This window comes from Lipotes vexillifer, unplaced genomic scaffold (assembly GCF_000442215.2).
Source record: "Lipotes vexillifer unplaced genomic scaffold, Lipotes_vexillifer_v1.1 scaffold666, whole genome shotgun sequence".
NCBI classification, from domain to species: Eukaryota; Metazoa; Chordata; class Mammalia; order Artiodactyla; family Lipotidae; genus Lipotes; species Lipotes vexillifer.
The window spans coordinates 1,941,600-1,958,889 of NW_006787408.1; the positions used below are offsets into that span (position 1 = coordinate 1,941,600).

The 17,290-nt window shown below is 37.7% G+C and overlaps 1 protein-coding gene across 1 annotated transcript in view; it reads right to left on the reverse strand.

Annotated features, from left to right (window-relative positions):
- The window catches only part of SRBD1 (S1 RNA binding domain 1), a 243,634-nt gene that overhangs the window by 198,661 nt on the left and 27,683 nt on the right, over positions 1-17,290 (reverse strand). Inside the window, exons 7-9 of the mRNA XM_007459965.1 lie at positions 16,546-16,684; positions 13,086-13,182; positions 11,324-11,459 (exon numbers count right to left, since the gene is read on the reverse strand). Of these exons, the coding sequence (XP_007460027.1) occupies positions 11,324-11,459; positions 13,086-13,182; positions 16,546-16,684 (372 nt within the window). The remainder of the gene's footprint in view (positions 1-11,323; positions 11,460-13,085; positions 13,183-16,545; positions 16,685-17,290) is intronic.

A 17,290-nucleotide genomic window follows, 5' to 3' on the forward strand; every position in this document is an offset into this window, starting at 1 on the left:
CAAGTGATGCTGGGACAATTGATGGCCAAATTCAAAAGTATGAAGTTGGACAGCTTCTTCACACCATACACAAAAATTAGCTCAAAACTGATCATAGACCTTAATATAAAAACCAAACCTATAAAATGCTTAGAAGAAAATACTTGAGAAAATCTTCATGACCTTGAGTTACATAAGGCCTTAGGTAAAACACCACACGCATAATCAACACAAGAAAAAAATAAATAGATTGGATTTCAACAAAATTATAATTTTTATATCTCAAAGGATACTATCAAAAAATTGAAAAGAAAGCACTTAGCACAGGAGAAAAGTTTTGCAAATCATGTATCACATACAGGACTTATATCTAGAACACACAAATATCTCTTATAACTCAACAATAAAAAGACACAACCTAACAAAAATGTGCAAAAGGTCTAAAGAGACATTTTTTTCAAAGATAATATAGAAATGTTCAATAAGTACATGAAAAGATGCTCAACATCATTAGTTAGAAGAGAAGTGCAAACCAAAACCATAATGAGAAATCAGTTCATACTAAAATGGCCATAATCAAAAAGATAGACAGGGACTTCTCTCATAGTTCAGTTGTTAAGAATCCACCTGCCAATGCAGGGGACACGGGTTCAAGTCCTGGTCTAGGAGGATCCCACATGCCACAGAGCAACTAAGCCTGTGTGCCACAACTACTGAGCCTGCGCTCTAGAGCCTGCAAGCCACAACTACGGAGCCCGCAAGCCACAACTACGGAGCCCAAGTGCCACAGCTACTGAAGCTTGTGCGTCTAGAGCTTGTGCTCCACAACAAAAAGAAGCCACTGCAATGAGAAGCCTGCACACCACAATGAATAGTAGTCCCCGCTTGCTGCAACTAAAGCCCACGTGCAGCAACAAAGACCCAATGCAGCCAAAAATAAAATAAATAAAATAAAATTTATATTAAAGAAAAAGATAGACAATAAGTATTGGTGAGGATGTAAAGAAACGGAACTCTTATAAACTGCTGGTGGGAAGGTAAAATGGTATAGCCACTCTGGAAAACAGCAACCTTAATTTATATAAATTCTAAAGGTATTTTCAAGTAAAATGTTAAATATAGAATAAATCCTCAAAGTTTAAAAAATTACAGATACTGGGGCTTCCCTGGTGGTGCAGTGGTTGAGAATCTGCCTGCCAATGCAGGGGACACGGGTTCGAGCCCTGGTCTGGGAAGATCCCACATGCCATGGAGCAACTAGGCCCGTGAGCCACAACTACTGAGCCTGCATGTCTGGAGCCTGTGCTCCGCAACAAGAGAGGCCGTGACAGTGAGAGGCCCCCACACCGCGATGAAGAGCGGCCCCCGCTTGCCGCAACTAGAGAAAGCCCTCACACAGAAACGAAGACCCAACACAGCCAAAAATTAATTAATTAATTAATTAATTAATTTTAAAAAATTACAGATACTTTAAAAAAATTCTTTAAATATATTTGAGAAATTTCTAAGGTAAACATTGGCAGAAATGAAATAATCAGTTAAAAATAAACTTTTAATACAAAATAAACTTTAGTTTGGGCTGGACAAAGTCTTCAATGTCTGCCAGCTCTCTGAAATACTGAAAGGAAGACTGAACAGTAAATAGAAGTTCTTCATCCAAGAATTTATCAGTAATAAATTCATTCATGCAGAATACAATATTATAGGGGAAAAAGAGTTATTTAATTCTGATTTATATAAATACACTATTAGGGACTTCCCTGGTGGTGCAGTGGTTAAGAATCCGCCTGCCAATGCAGGGGACACGGGTTTGATCCCTGGTCCGGGAAGATCCCACATGCCGTGGAGCAACTAAGCCTGTGCGCCAGAACTACTGAGCCCGCGTGCCGCAACTACTGAAGCCCATGCGCCTAAAGTTCGTGCTCCGTAACAAGAGAAGCCACTGCAATGAGAAGCCCACACACCACAACAAAGAGTAGCCCCCGCTCGCCGCAATTTGGGAAAGCCCACGCGCAGCAACGAAGACCCAATGTGGCCAAAAAAAAAAAAAAAAACCCAAATAAATAAAAATATAAATACACTATTATATCAAAATATATTATTGGAGGGTGCTTTTTTTCCCACCATACCTAGTAAAGTCATAGGTCAAACTTTAAAAAATCTTAACATAGAAGATCCATGGTATAAAAGGGAGTAGAGTAGCAGAAACAGAGCTTGGGGCAAAAACTGAGGTTGAAAGTAAATACAGAGTTAAAGCAGAATTACTGTAGATGGCAGCACTGAATGTGAAACAGGTATTTTAAAGGACAAAGAAAGTGAGACATCAGTGAAAGAAGCTACAAAAAAGAACGGGAAGGCTGAGTTACAAATTCACGTGGTGGAAAGTAGCACATTAAGGACCAATGTGGAGAAGAAAGAAAACAAGATGCAGCTTGCAGAATTAATTTAGTAGACAGCTATAACAGCTCTTCCCACAGCATTTGGAGAAGGAGTTCCAGGTACCATTGTTCCTTTACCCACTGTCTGTTGTCACTCTCCCTCACTTCTGTATTCTGGGATGCTGTATGCTGGGCTATCTAGGTGAAAGCTGAAAAACAGAGTCTGGAGTCAGGGACATGAGGCCTTAGCACTACAGGGATTAAAAATCCATCTCTGTGAGCTAGCATATCATCACTCTAGCCTGCAAGATAACTAGAAAGTTATTCTCAAAACACAGGTCTGTTTTTCAAAACTGATATTCCCAAAATGTTCTACTTTCTCAGGTCTTAAGACTGTCACACTTAGAAGCCTGTGTTAGTCACAAACTTAGATTCAACCACAAACTAACTCAGAATGCCACACGTGCTAAGCACACTAGTGAAAATGCAGAGACCAAAATGTTTTCAAGCAAATACTAGAAAGACTAAGTTTTAATAGAATAAAAAGTATTCATATTTTTCCAAAGTTGCAATAAAATTAAATCAAATAAAGGGAGATAAAATCCAGCAGCAAAATCATTTCTGCAAAAGGAATTTTAGTATTTTAGTCACTGGTTTTATTAAAAATTCTTTTTCATTAGGCTCTATCAGTAGACAATAGCTAGGTAAGTAAAATTTCACTCTTCTAACAATTTTTCCAATTATCAAAAGTATTCATTTCACCCCATATGATACAGTGTACACAAAAGTAAAAAGAACAACTTAGATATAATAGAGAAACACTTCAAAAGTTCAACAGCAGGGACCATGTCATCTACATACCCCAAGTAGGCACCAATACATAATAAGTGTTCAAGACGTATTTGTAGCCTAACTAAAGACTCTTCATGTTATGTTACACACACACACACACACACACACACACACACACACACACACACAGAATAATAACATACCTTTTCATATTTATACCACCGTAAGTTTTTTTAATTACATTTTTAAGGAAGTAACTAAACATTATCAATGAAAAGTGACGAATTCTCGTCTTTTTCATGATCCTCTCCTTATAACAGTAAAATTCAGAAAGGAAGAAATAATAAATTTAAAAAATGATTCATTGAGGAATTTCAGGTTTAAAGAACGCTGGCAGGCCCCTCATTCTAAATCCCCCCCTCATACTCCTATAAAACCAATAAAGTGAATAAATAGAACAACACAGGACCCACATCCTCAGCATTTCTAAGAAACAGAGAATTAGATTGACATCTGATTTCAAAAACAAGCAAACAAAAAAAAAACCTTGCAAAGTAAGACAACAACAGAGCAACACGTTTGACAAACTTAAGGAAAGAAAGTGCAAACAAAAAATATTATACTGGGCTTCCTTAGTGGCGCAGTAGTTAAGAATCTGCCTGCCAATGCAGGGGACACAGGTTTGAGCCCTGGTCCGGGAATATGCCACATGCCGCGGACAACAAAGCCCATGCGCCACAACTACTGAGCCTGTGCTCTAGAGCCCACGAGCCACAACTACTGAAGCCCGTGCGCCTAGAGCCTGTGCTCCGCAACAAGAGAAGCCACCGCAATGAGAAGCCCATGCACCGCAATGAAGAGTAGCCCCCCCTTGCCACAACTAGAGAAAGCCCACGTGCAGCAACGAAGACCCAATGTAGCCAAAAATAAAATAAAAAATAAATTTAAAAAAAATCATTGGGTTATTAAAAATATATATATTTACTGAGCTAAGCTATCCTTCAAGTATCAAGGACATAGGAAACAACTGTGACTGTGTAAAAACTCAGAATTACAGGCATATCTCAGAGACATTACAGGTTCAGTTCCAGACTACTACAATAAAACAACATCACAATAAAGCAAATCATACACATTTTTTAGTTTCCCAGTGCATATAAAGGTTATGTTACACTATACTTTAGTCTAGGTGTGCAATAACATTATGTCTAAAAAAAAAAGATGTACATACCTTAATTTAAAAGTGGCTATCATCAAAGAGAACACAAATAACAAATGTTGGAAAGGATGTGGAGAAAAGGGTACCCTGTACATTGTTGCTGGGAATGTAAATTGGTGCAGCTACTGTGGAAAACAGTTTGGAAGTTCCTCAAAAAACTAAAACTAGGGCTTCCCTGGTGGCACAGTGGTTACGAATCCGCCTGCCAATGCAGGGGACATGGGTTTGAGCCCTGGTCTGGGAAGATCCCACACGTCACAGAGCAACTAAGCCCATGAGCCACAACTACTGAGCCTGCCCTCTAGAGCCCGTGAGCCACAACTACTGAACCTGCGTGCCACAACTACTGAAGCCCACGCACCACAACTACTAAAGCCTGCATGCCTAGAGCCTGTGCTCTGCAACAAGAGAAGCCACTGCAATGAGAAGGCTGCGCAACACAACGAAGAGTAGCCCCTGCTCACTGCAACTAAAGAAAGCCCATGCTCAGCAACAAAGACCCAACAGAGCCAAAAATAAATAAATTAATTAAAAAACAAAACAAAACAAAACCTAAAACTAGAACTACCATATGGCCCAGGATTCCACTCTTGGGTATATACCCAAAACAAAAACACTAATTTGAAAAGATAAATGCACCCCAATGTTCATAGCAGTATTATTTACAATTGACAAGATATGGAAGCAACCTAAGTGTCCATCAACAGAAGAATGGATAAAGAAGATGTGACAGATAGACAGACAGATATAGATACACACTGTGGAGTACTACTCAGCCATAAAAAAGAACAAAATTTTGCCATTTGCAACAACATGGATGGACTTGGAGAGTATTATGCTAAGTAAAATAAGTCAGAAAGAGAAAGACAAATACTGTATGATATCACTTTTATACGGAATATAAAAAACACAACAAAGTAGTGAACATAGCAAAAAACAAACAGACTCACAGATATAGAGAACTAGAGTACCAGTGGGGAGAGGGAAAGAAGGAGGGGCAAAGATAGGGTAAGGGGATTAAGAGGTACAAACTATTAATATTATGTATAAAATAAGCTACAAGGATATATTGTACAACACAGGGAATGTAGCAAATATTTTATAATGACTACAAATAGAGTATAACCTTCAAAAATTGTGAATCGCTATATTGTAACCTATAATTTATATAATATTGTATATAAACTATACTTCAATAAAAATTAAAAATAAATTTTAAAAATTAAAAAATACTTTAATGCTAAAAAATCATAGTCATCATCTGAACCTTCAGCAAGCCACAATCTTTTTGCTGGTGGAGGGTCCTGCCTCCGTGTTGACGGCTGCTGTCTGATGGGGTGGTGGCTGCTGAGGGCTGGGGTGGCCGTGGCAATTTCTTAAAAGAAGACGACAACGAAGTTTGCCGCATCGACTGAATCTTCCTTTCAGGAACAATTTCTCTGTAACATGCAATGCTGATAGCATTTTACTCACAGTAGAACTCCTTTCAAACCTGGAGTCAATCCTCTCAAACCCTGACATTGCTTTATCAACTAAGTTGATGTAACACTCTAAATCACTTGTTGTCATTTGAACAATCTTCACCAGGAGCAGATCCCATCTCACAAAACCTCTTTCTTTGCTCATCCATAAGAAGTAACTCCTCATCAATTAAAGTTTAGTCATGAGATTTCAGCAATTCTTTCACATCTTCAGGCACCAGTTCTAGTTCTCTTGCTATTTCCATCACAGCTGCAGTTACTTCCTTTACTGAAGTCTGGAACCCTTAAAAGTCACCCATAAGGATTAGAATCAATTTCTTCCAAACTCCTATTAATATTGATATTATATCTCTTCCCACGAATCACAAGTGGTCTTAATGGCATCTAGAGTGGTGAATCCCTTCTAGAGGTTTTCAATTTACTTTGCCCAAATCCATCAGAGGAATCATTATCTATGGCAGCTATAGCCTTATGAAATGCATTTCTTAAATAATAAGACTTGAAAGTTGAAATGACTCCCTGACCCATGGGCTGCAGAATGGATGTTGTGTTAGCAGGCATGAAAACAACATTAATCTCATTGTACATCTCCATCAGAGCTCTTGGGTGATCAGATATATTGTGAATGAGCAGTAAAATTTTGAAAGGAATCTTTTTTCCTGAGCAGTAGGTCTCAACTGTGGGCTTAAAATATTTAGCAAACCATGTTGTAAACAGATGTGCTGTTATCCAGGCTTTGTTGTTCCATTTATAGAGCACTGGTAAATGAGCATTGGCTTCAATTTCAAGTCACCAGCTGCATTAGTCCCTAACAAGAAAGACCCTATCCTTTGAAGCTTTGAAGCCTTGAAGCCAGGCATTTTACTCCTCTCTAGCTATGAAAGTCCTAGATGGCACCTTCTTCAAGTATAAGGCTGTTTCGTTTATAATGAAAATCTGTTGTTTACTGTAGCTACCTTCATTAATTATCTTAGTTAGACCTTCTGCATAACTTACTGCAGCTTCTACATCAGCACTTGCTGCTTCACCTTGTACTTTTATTTTTTTTTTTAATAAATATTTATTTACTTACTTACTTATGGCTGCATTGGGTCTCCATTGTTGCGTGTGGGCTTTCTCTAGTTGCGGCGAGTGGGGGCTACTCTTCGTTGCAGTGCGCGGGCTTCTCTTGTTGAGGAGGCTTATCTTGTTGCAGGCCACAGGCTCTAGGCACGCAGGCTTCAGTAGTTGTGGCTCATGGGCTCTAGAGCGCAGGCTCAGTAGTTGTGGCACACAGGCTTAGTTACTCTGCGGCATGTGGGATCTTCCCGGACCAGGGATCAAACCCGTGTCCCCTGCATTAGCAGGCGGATTCTTAACCACTGTGCCACAAGGGAAGTCCCTCACCTTGTACTTTTATGTTATGGAGATGGCTTCTTTCCTTAAACCTCACGAACCAACCTTTGCTAACTTCAAACTTTTCTTCTGCAGCTTCCTTAACTCTCAGCCTTCATAGACCTGAATAGAGTTTGGGCCATGCTATGGATTAGGCTTTGGCTTAAGGGAGTGTTACAGCTGATTTGAACTTCTATCCAGACCACTGAAACTTTCTCCATATCAGCCATAAGGCTGTTTCACTTTCTTATCATTTGTGTGTTCACTAGAGTAGCGGTTTTAGTTCCCTTCAAGAACTTATCCTTTGTATTCACAACTTGGCTACCTATTTGGCACAAGAGGCCTAGATTGCAGCCTATCTTGGCTTTTGACATATCTTCCTCACTAAGCTTAATCATTTCTAGCTTTTGATTTGAAGTGAGAGATGTGCAACTCCTTCCTTTCACTGAACACTTAGGGGCCACTGTTGGGTTATTAAATGGCCTAATGTCAGTATTATTGTGTCTCAGGGAATAGGGAGGCCCAAGGAGGATAGAGACGGAGGGAACAGCTGGCCCGTGGAGCAATCAGAAAACACATAATACTTATCAATTAAGTTTGCTGTCTTATATGGGTGCAGTCATGGCACCTCAAAACAATTACAACAGTAACGTCAAAGATCACTGATCACAGATCACCAGAACAAATATAATAATAATGGAAAATTCTGAAATATTGAGAGAATTACCAAAATGTGACACAAGAGACACAAAGTCAGCAAGTGCTGTTGGAAAATGGTGCCAACAGACTTGTATGAAACACAGTTGCCACAAACCTTCAATCTGTAAAACACACAGTTATCTGCAAAGCACAATAAAGCAAAAAGCACTACGGAATCAGGCACACCTGTACTGTACACATAAAATCTTCTTGAGAAATATACAAGAGCAGAGGCCAGAAAACTATGGCCCATGGACCAAATCCAGTCTAACATCTGTTTTCATAAATAAAAGTTTATTAAAACACAACCATGCTCATTCATTTATGTATTAGCTGTGACTGCTTTCGTGCTGCAATGGCAGTTGTGTAGCTGCAGGAAGAGGCATCTAGCTCACAAAGTCTAAAATATTTTCTCCCTGATCCTTTACAGAAAAACTTTGCCAACTACATTCTAGACTAGAGAATAAGCTTCAATCAACTTAAAAGAAGACTGGAAAATTTTGGCAAAAGGACTAAGGGCAAGCATTTCATATAATTGTAGGGCTAAGAGTAAAACAAGGGTGAAATCAATTTCCATTAAGAAAATACAGGTTGCAATCCTGATACCAAAGTAGACTTCAAGCTAAAAACCATTAAACAAGATAAAGAAGGACAGTTCATAAGGTTAAGGCCACATGCTGGTTTTGGAATAGAACAGGGGAATACACACCACAATTTAAAGATGTTGTTAGGTGTGACATCACCAAAGTGGTGGAGTAGGGAATTCCAAAACTCCAAACCTCTACAAAAGCAACAAACTGGCAAAAACTGCCAGATTCTACTTTTTCATAACTCTGGAATCTAATCAAAAACTTACAACAATCAGAGGAACACTTAAAGAAGAAGCTGCAGAATTTTGGTGAAAGAGCACTTTTAACTTACCCACTTACCATCCTCCACTCTGCAGTTCAGCAGTGGCAGTGAAGATAACAGCCTACTTTTCTGGTGCAGTCTGCTAGTACCAGAGGGAGCAATATGGACCTTATTCTGAAAAGTTTGTGATTATGTGTTTCGATCTGTCTCATGGCTCCCTGACGGTTTGGCTCAAGGGCTTGCCTTTGTTTTGCTTATCTCAGAGCTTCCCCAGGAAGTTGCTGGGTGGCATTTGTTCAAAGTATTTAAAGGCAATGTGTTAGCTGCAGTTTCAAGGGGAAAGGGATAACACCTGGGGATAAGGGATTATAGTCAGGGCAACCATCAGACAGACCAGAAAAACCTGGGAAGGAAGAGGCTAGTAAAGGAGATAATTGAGAGGAAAGGGGCTTTTTAAAATTTCCACATATTTTAGGAAATCTAAGAGGTCATGCACGCATTCAGGACTAGACAGACAGCTGCTCTGAAAAGACCTGGGAAGACCTTAAGTTTTCACCTCTGTCTGACCTTTGAGCTCCACACAAAGACAAAGTGAAGGCTAAGGTAGAGTTGTAATCAGCCTCGCTAAGCATTGAAGGGTGCCCCAACATAGAGCAAATACGCAGGACCAGGAAAGTTATTTGTTTTGGCTCTAGGAATGAAGGAAATCTCTGTCAAGTAACTAGCTGTCCACTAAGTTAATAGACCAGGGACTTCAGTGGCCAAACATGACAAAGAATACAGACTACAGAAACAGTTTAGGAGTCGCTAAATAAACCACAAAATCCCATGACAGCAACAACAACAAATGCCGGGGAGGGGGGAAGAATCTGATTTTCAGTGTTGCCAACTTATAATATTCAAAATGACAAGTTTTAACAAAAAATTACATGGCAGGCAAAGAAACAAGAAAATATGACCCATTTACAGAAAAAAGAAATTAACAGAAACCATCTCTGAGGAAGTTCAGACTTAGGCATTACTAGACACACTTTAAACTGTTTTAAATATGCTCAAAGTTAAAGGAAATCAGAGTCCTAAAGGAAATCATGAGCATGTTATCCCAACAAATACAGAATATCAATAAAGAGCTGGGTATTATAAAAAAGAACCAAAGAGAAATTCTTTAGCAAAAAAGTACAATGACTGAAATGAAAAATTTACTAGAGGTGTTCAATATTTGAACAATCAGAAGAAAGAATCAGCAAACTTGAAGATATGTCAGTTGAGATTACATAGTCTGAGAAGAATTAAAAAAAAGAAAAAAATAAATAAACAGAGGCTAAGAGACTTGTGGGACACTCTCAAGCATGCCAAAACACATATAATGGGAGACCCAGGAGAAAAGGGATCAAAGAATATTTGAAGAAATAATGGCCAAAATTTTCCCAATTTTGATCAGAAACATCTAACTACACAACCAAAAATCACAACAAACTCCAAGAAAAATAAACTCAAAGAGATCCACAGCAAGACAAATTATAATCAAATTGTCAAAAGTCAGAGAATCTTAAATGTAGCAAGAAAATCAAGTGCAATCATCATGTGCAAGGGCTCAGTGAGATTAACAGCTGATTTCTCATCAAAACCATTAAGGCCAGAAGATAGTGGGGTAACATATTCAAAGTGCTGAAAGAAAAAACTGTTAACCAAGAATTCTATATTCAGAAAATCTATGTTTTGCAAGATAAAAAAATTCTGGAGATTGGTTGCACGACGTTAATATACTTAACATTACTAAACTGTACACTTAAAAACAGTTAAGATGGTAAAGTTTATATGTATTTTATCACAATTAAAATTAATTTTAAAAAGTAAGGAGAAATTAAGACTTTACAGATAAAAACTGAGGGAGTTTACTTGCCCTACCTGAAATGTTACAGAAAGTCCTCCAGGCTGAAATAAAATCTGGATAGTAACTCAAAAACATACAAAGAAGTAAAGAATACTGGTAAAGGTAGCTACAAAGGTAAATACAAGTCAGTATTATTGTATTTTTGGTTTGTAAAAAAAAAATTTTTCTATATGATTTAAAGCCACATTCCACAATGTAGATATATAACCTATAACTACAATTAGGATAAAAATTAATAAAATGAAATGTGAAATTAAAAGACTGAGATATGAGTATGATTTATATAACTGAGATCTCTCATACTTTATTTATTCTAAATCAGTTATCTCTGTTTTGTATTTCACATGGAAAAGATCCAGAATTGAGCTCAAATCCAAGCATACTGGGAAAGAAACTCTAATAAGAAAGGTCACCAGCCAGAGAGTCAAGATACGGAAGTGTTATACTGTTAGCACAGCTAATAAGTCTCAGTGTCATTTACTAAATTCTGTGGGTCTTGAGTTCCTCATTTGTCAAATGGGGAGGATATAACAATATTATAAAAATTTATATGAAGGAAGAAAATAGTTTATTGAAAATTCTTTAGTAAATAAATAAATCTGAGGTATTGTCATTATTACTACTATCAGCATGCATAAGCAGTTTTCTTATTTACCTGGTGATGTTGGATGTTTCTTATGTTGCATGAAAAATTTTGGTAGAGCAGAAACTTATCAACATCTTTTTCATTTACTTTTTTTGAGGATACCTTTGCCAGAGATGACTGGATACAAATATATCTAGTTTGGCACCTGTTCAGATACACAAATATTCAAACATTAAGTAGCTATTAATATGTGCTTTAGTAAAGAAACACGTTATATAGAAAGAAGATTAACAAAAAACTAAATGAGATTTACCACACGAGATTTTTTTTTTTAATGATGCTCAACTATAAAAATGTTATTGACCCATCAAAAGGGGACTCCTCGCCTATTCATGCTAGCATAGGTGTTCCAGATCTATTTATATTTCAACCCAATCCTCCCATAAAATGCCTAAATGAGTTCAGATACTATCTGCAGTTATGCAAGAGACTAATAACTCTGGCCTAGATATCATCCTTTTCTAACTACTGAGTTAGAGAGTCAGAACCAATTAAAAGCTAAAAAGAAGGGAAACAAGATGATGTGTCAGGACAGCTTCCAATGACAATTTATGAAATTGAACCAAATTTCAGCAGCATAATTACTTGTAAAAACCCATTTAAAAACCTGCACAGGGCTTCCCTGGTGGCGCAGTGGTTGAGAGTCCGCCTGCTGATGCAGGGGACACGGGTTCGTGCCCCGGTCCGGGAGGATCCCACATGCCGCGGAGCGGCTGGGCCCGTGAGCCATGGCCGCTGAGCCTGCGCGTCCGGAGCCTGTGCTCCGCAACGGGAGAGGCCACAACGGTGAGAGGCCCGTTTCAAATAATAGATTAATATTGACCTTATGGTGTAGTTCTATTTAGAAAATTGAGCTTGAACTATGGATAATTATGTGTATATATTTCTTACAATGTTTTAAGACACTGAATTAAAAAAAAAAAAAAAAACCTGCACAATTCTCCTACTTCAACTCATTCCTGTGAGGGCCACTGAGGAAAAAGAAAAATTCTCTCCCTTACATTAACAAAAACCCTGACAAGCTACAGTAGTCAACCGGTTCCTTTTCACCTTTACTCTCCTCTGCACAGCTCACACAGCTAGAGATGTGGAGAGAGAGGAAGAGCAGACCTCTGCCAAACCCTGTCCTCTGATACACAGAAGGAAAGGAAGGACAGAGTGCCTAAAAATAAGGTTTTTAAAATAATATCTTTTTTTAATGAGGCATAAAATCCATAAGCCCAAGTACGGTCTAGGTCAAAGGGTTTTACTCTCTTATAAATTGGGACTATGATACTATGGATAAGCTGCTCTCTCCATCAGCTAAAATTCATTTTGAGGTCAGCACTTTTATCCATACCTGATATTAAACATTCTCAAGTTAACCCAACCACTGGTAAACATTATAAAATTAAGTGCATACAACTCAATACGTTTGAAAAGCAATGCCACCCATTCTAAATGGTTATGAATCTCTCTGTAGCATATATTGCACAATGCAGTGGTTTTTAAACTCTGTTCCTCAGAGGCCTCTGCTAAGATGATTCAGGGTAAGGAGGATGAACAGGCAGAGCTCCAGGCTCCCTGCCCAGAATTCAATTAAAGCAACTTTGCTTTTATGTTTTATGTATTCAGGTTCTGTTGCTTGAGCAGAGAGCTGTGCTACTGAAAAAAAAATTTTAATTTTTAAAAGTCTGAAAATAAAGTTTTTAATGAACACTGGAGTTAGCACTAACAATGCGACCCTTAACATCATGAGTCCACAAAGCAGAAAACTCTGAGAGTTACTCACAATTTCCGAATGAAGTCAAGCGTGTCTTTGTCTTTAGCAATCATGTCTGCTAAAATATGCTGCACTCCTGTTTCAATATCCTGGAGTGCTGAAAGCCCTTTAGGAGAAGGGTAAGAGGGAAAACAAAAGCAAGAACTACAGATTGGTTTTTAAATCTATAATTAAATCACAATAAATTTATTCCAGTCAAAATAAAACCTTAAGTTGACAAACTTAAGACAGAAGAGTATCCTCTGTGGTGACCTAAATGGGAAAGAAATCCAAAAAAGAGGGGATATATGTATACATGTAGCTGTACAGTGGCAACTAACACAACATTGTAAAGCAACTATACTCCAATAAAAATTTAAAAAACAAACAGAAAGACAGAAAAGTATCATAGTAGTGACTAGCTTCCCTCAGCAACAAAATCAAGTCTCCAAAAACAATAATACAGGACCTTAACATACCATATAACCTAGTGGTGAAAAATGCAGCTCTGGAGCCAGCTGCCTGGTCTAATCCTGGCTCCACCACCTACCAAATGTATGACCCTGGGCAAATTACTTGTTCTCTCTGTGCCTCTGTGCCATTTTTATAGTTTCCTATAAAAATGGAATAATAATAGTATCTACTTAATGAAGTATTTACAAAGATTAAGCATTATAGGATTAAGCATTATAGGTTATAGGAAATATATATTAATAGAGTCATATCACAAGGTATACTATTTCATTCCAGTTACAAAAATTCTCCTTGGCAAATAATTTTATTAATATTCCTATTTTGGCTTATGAGACAGTTATTTACATTTTCAATGACCTATTTGAATTTCTCAAACCTCAAATGAGCACAAAACAAGAGCCATTATGTGGTTGTTCATCTTCACAGCTGAATTGTCTACCAATGGCACATTAAGTCCTCTCCAAGTGCTTTCAGTTTGCTAATTTACAGCAGTGTGTCTTGTACATTATGGCCCCTGCAATATCAACTTATACACTGAGAGAGATCATTTGCAATGCATTATTTATTTCTTTTGTCTTTATTGTTCTATTTCCATTAAAGCTTCTTTTTTTTTCTTCCATTAAAACTTGAATTACACAAGCACTGAGTATCATAAGTATGTTTTTCTGAGGGTATGGTTTTAGTGAGTAACAAGTACAGAAGACAAAGAGGACAGGAGGACAAGCTTACAGAGTAATTAATAAAGAGAAAATGTCTTGTTGGGTTGTATTATGATAACTGATAACTGATCTTAACTCATGATATAACTGCATTTATTCCAAAGAAATTTAAAGAAAGAAATTTGGCCACTGAAATTAATAGGAATCCTGTTTACATTTTAAGAGAGTTTCCCTATGAGGGAATTTTCAGGAACAAATTACCTTTGAGAGGTGGAAGAATGTATATGTAAAGACTTGCAACAGCTGTGGCGCATAGTCAGGAGTCAGTAAGTGTCTGCTCTTGTGTTAGCTTTCTCACTACATCAGTCTTTATCCTAGAAAACCACTCACTATGCATTCATTCCTGGAGTCCAAAAGTACCTCACAGCATCATTACCCGAAGTTTAATGAGAATACCAGGGTGAGAAGTCAGTAGTAAAGATGGAACCTACAATGAGACCAATTAATGAGAGAGACTAGAAAGAGGAAATTATAGATTTTGCAATTTTAACAATGGGCTTTTGTAAAGCCCACATCATTCAGGGGAATACAATTTGTAAACCTTATGTTATCAAACCTACTTAGTAGGAACTCAGTATGTGTGTGAACTAAGGAAAACTTTGTACCAGAGGAGGTGAAGAGTGGAAGGAAATAAAATAGACCAGAAGAGAAAAATAAAAACTGACCATAAATCATTATGCATCTAACATTCTGAAAGCTCCAATGTTTGATTCTATTGATAATAAAATATACCATCACTGGGCACAGATAGTTCCCACTGTGGCTAACCTTAATGCTTGGCTATATGGTCTCAGTTAATATTAAAATATTAAAGTTGCAAACATTTGAAAATATAACGAAAAAAATAAAACAAACTTGAATTTTACTCATTTCAACCCATCTCTAAATTCAAATATTTACCACTACTTTTTCTTTTCATTATTGCCCTTTTCAATATAGATATTAGGATGTGTGTATTTGTGTATGAGCAGATATTCATATTTTCACAGGCACATACTTAATTTTTTTAATTGCAAATTCACATTTGCCAGATTATATAAAATAAACATAGGTTTTGGTATGCTTATTCTCTACAGTTTAGTACATCCTGTAGATTTTGTTGTCAGAGACTGCCCCCTACAGACACTCTCCCAGCCTAAAGGAAGGAAGGCTAAAAGGAACTAGAATGAGAGTAGTAATCACCAGAGCATCAATCTCCCCATTCAATCCTAGCAGAGCACTCCTTGGAAAAAGCCACTCTTACTCAAAAAGCTCTCACTCCAAGCCTCATTTTGACAATAAAACCAATATACCTTGACACGTATCAGTTGACACTTTCCTTGGGTTCTTCTTAGAAATATCTCCCTTACCCCCTTCCTCTCTCATTCTCTCCTGTGCACGCACACACACAAAGTTAAAGGAAGATTCACTTAAGAAAAAGACAAACACTTTATTCGTGGAGAGTAGAAGTGTGGAAGTAGGACTTCACTTTACAATCCATGTCTGTCCGAATTGTTGAAGTTCTTTTTAAAAAGTAGATATGATTTTTATAATTAAATAAGTTTTTAGAAATAGAATAAAAATTTTAAAAGACAATACAGAAGGATCTTTATAACCTTGGATATAAAGGAAATTCTTTAAAAAGAAGAAGAAGCAATTATCTAAAAAGAAAAGATTAACAAAATTGAAAAGATTAATAAATTAACTATGATAAAACTAAGACCTGCTATTTACCAAAAGACAGCATAAAGAAAGTGAAAAGAGGGCTTCCCTGGTGGTGCAGCGGTTGAGAGTCTGCCTGCCAATGCAGGAGACACGGGTTCGTGCCCCGGTCCGGGAGGATCCCGCATGCCGCGGAGCGGCTGGGCCCGTGAGCCATGGCCGCTGAGCCTGCGCATCCGGAGCCTGTGCTCCGCAACGGGAGAGGCCACAACAGTGAGAGGCCCGCGTACCGCAAAAAAATAAATAAATAAATAAAATAAAGTGAAAAGAGAAGTTACAAGCTGGGACAAAAGATATGTAGCACATGTAACTGAGCAAGAATATCTAAAAAACACTTATAAATTAATAAGAAAAAGTGAAACAACACAATAGAAAAATGAGCAAAAGAGTAGAACAGGCACTTCATCAAAAGAGGAAAGCTGAATGGCTAAGCAGGAGGTATACTGGGATTTGTTTTATTAGAATTATTTACTCTTTATATGCTGTAATATTCTTTTGTATCATCATTACTTAATGAAACAATTTTTTTAACCTAGGTTTTCAAATTAAAAAAAGAAAGAAACAGGAGTGACCTCTTTATTAAGTAAAGCTGGTACCTTTAACATTGGGCTTAATGTAAGAGAGCAGATTGAGGTCCCCTGGATTCTCAAGCAGTGTCCTGGCTGCTCCTTCTAATCCCAGCTGCTTGGCTCTCTGGGCTTTGGTGCCCTTGCTCCCAGTTTTATATGGTGCTGACTAGGAAAAAAAGTCAGAAAACATACCAAATTATTCAGTTTTAAAAAGCAAAAGTTAAAATTAGGACACAAAATTAGAGGACATGTGAGAATGCTAAAGACATCCTCTTCTCAACCCTTTCCTCTTCCTTCAAAGATTAATGCTAACAGAGAATACAAGTTGTATGAAAAAACAGTTGTTCCTTATCAGACTCTTTATACTTTTCTACATGCTTACAGTTAGCTATCTGCTTGGATTCACTCATCCCACAAACTCAGTGCTTGGACTGCCAGGACTGCAAGTCCTCAACTCAAGCAAGCTCCTCTAAAAGATGTCCTCACACAATGCTTCTACTTCTTAGTCCACATTCACTCCTCAACCCACTGCCCCCTGGCTTCTCTTTCCACACACCTTGCTGAAAGTGGTATCACAAAGATCCACAATGATCCTCTAATTACCAAATATACATTTTTCAGTCCTTATCTTGCCAAAACCCCCTGCTATATTGAATTACTTAACCATTGATCATTACCTCCTTCTATGACTCTCTTCCTTAATCTTTTATGGGTATCATCATCTCCTGATTCTCTTCATACTTCTCTGACTATTCTTTCCATGTCTCCTTCT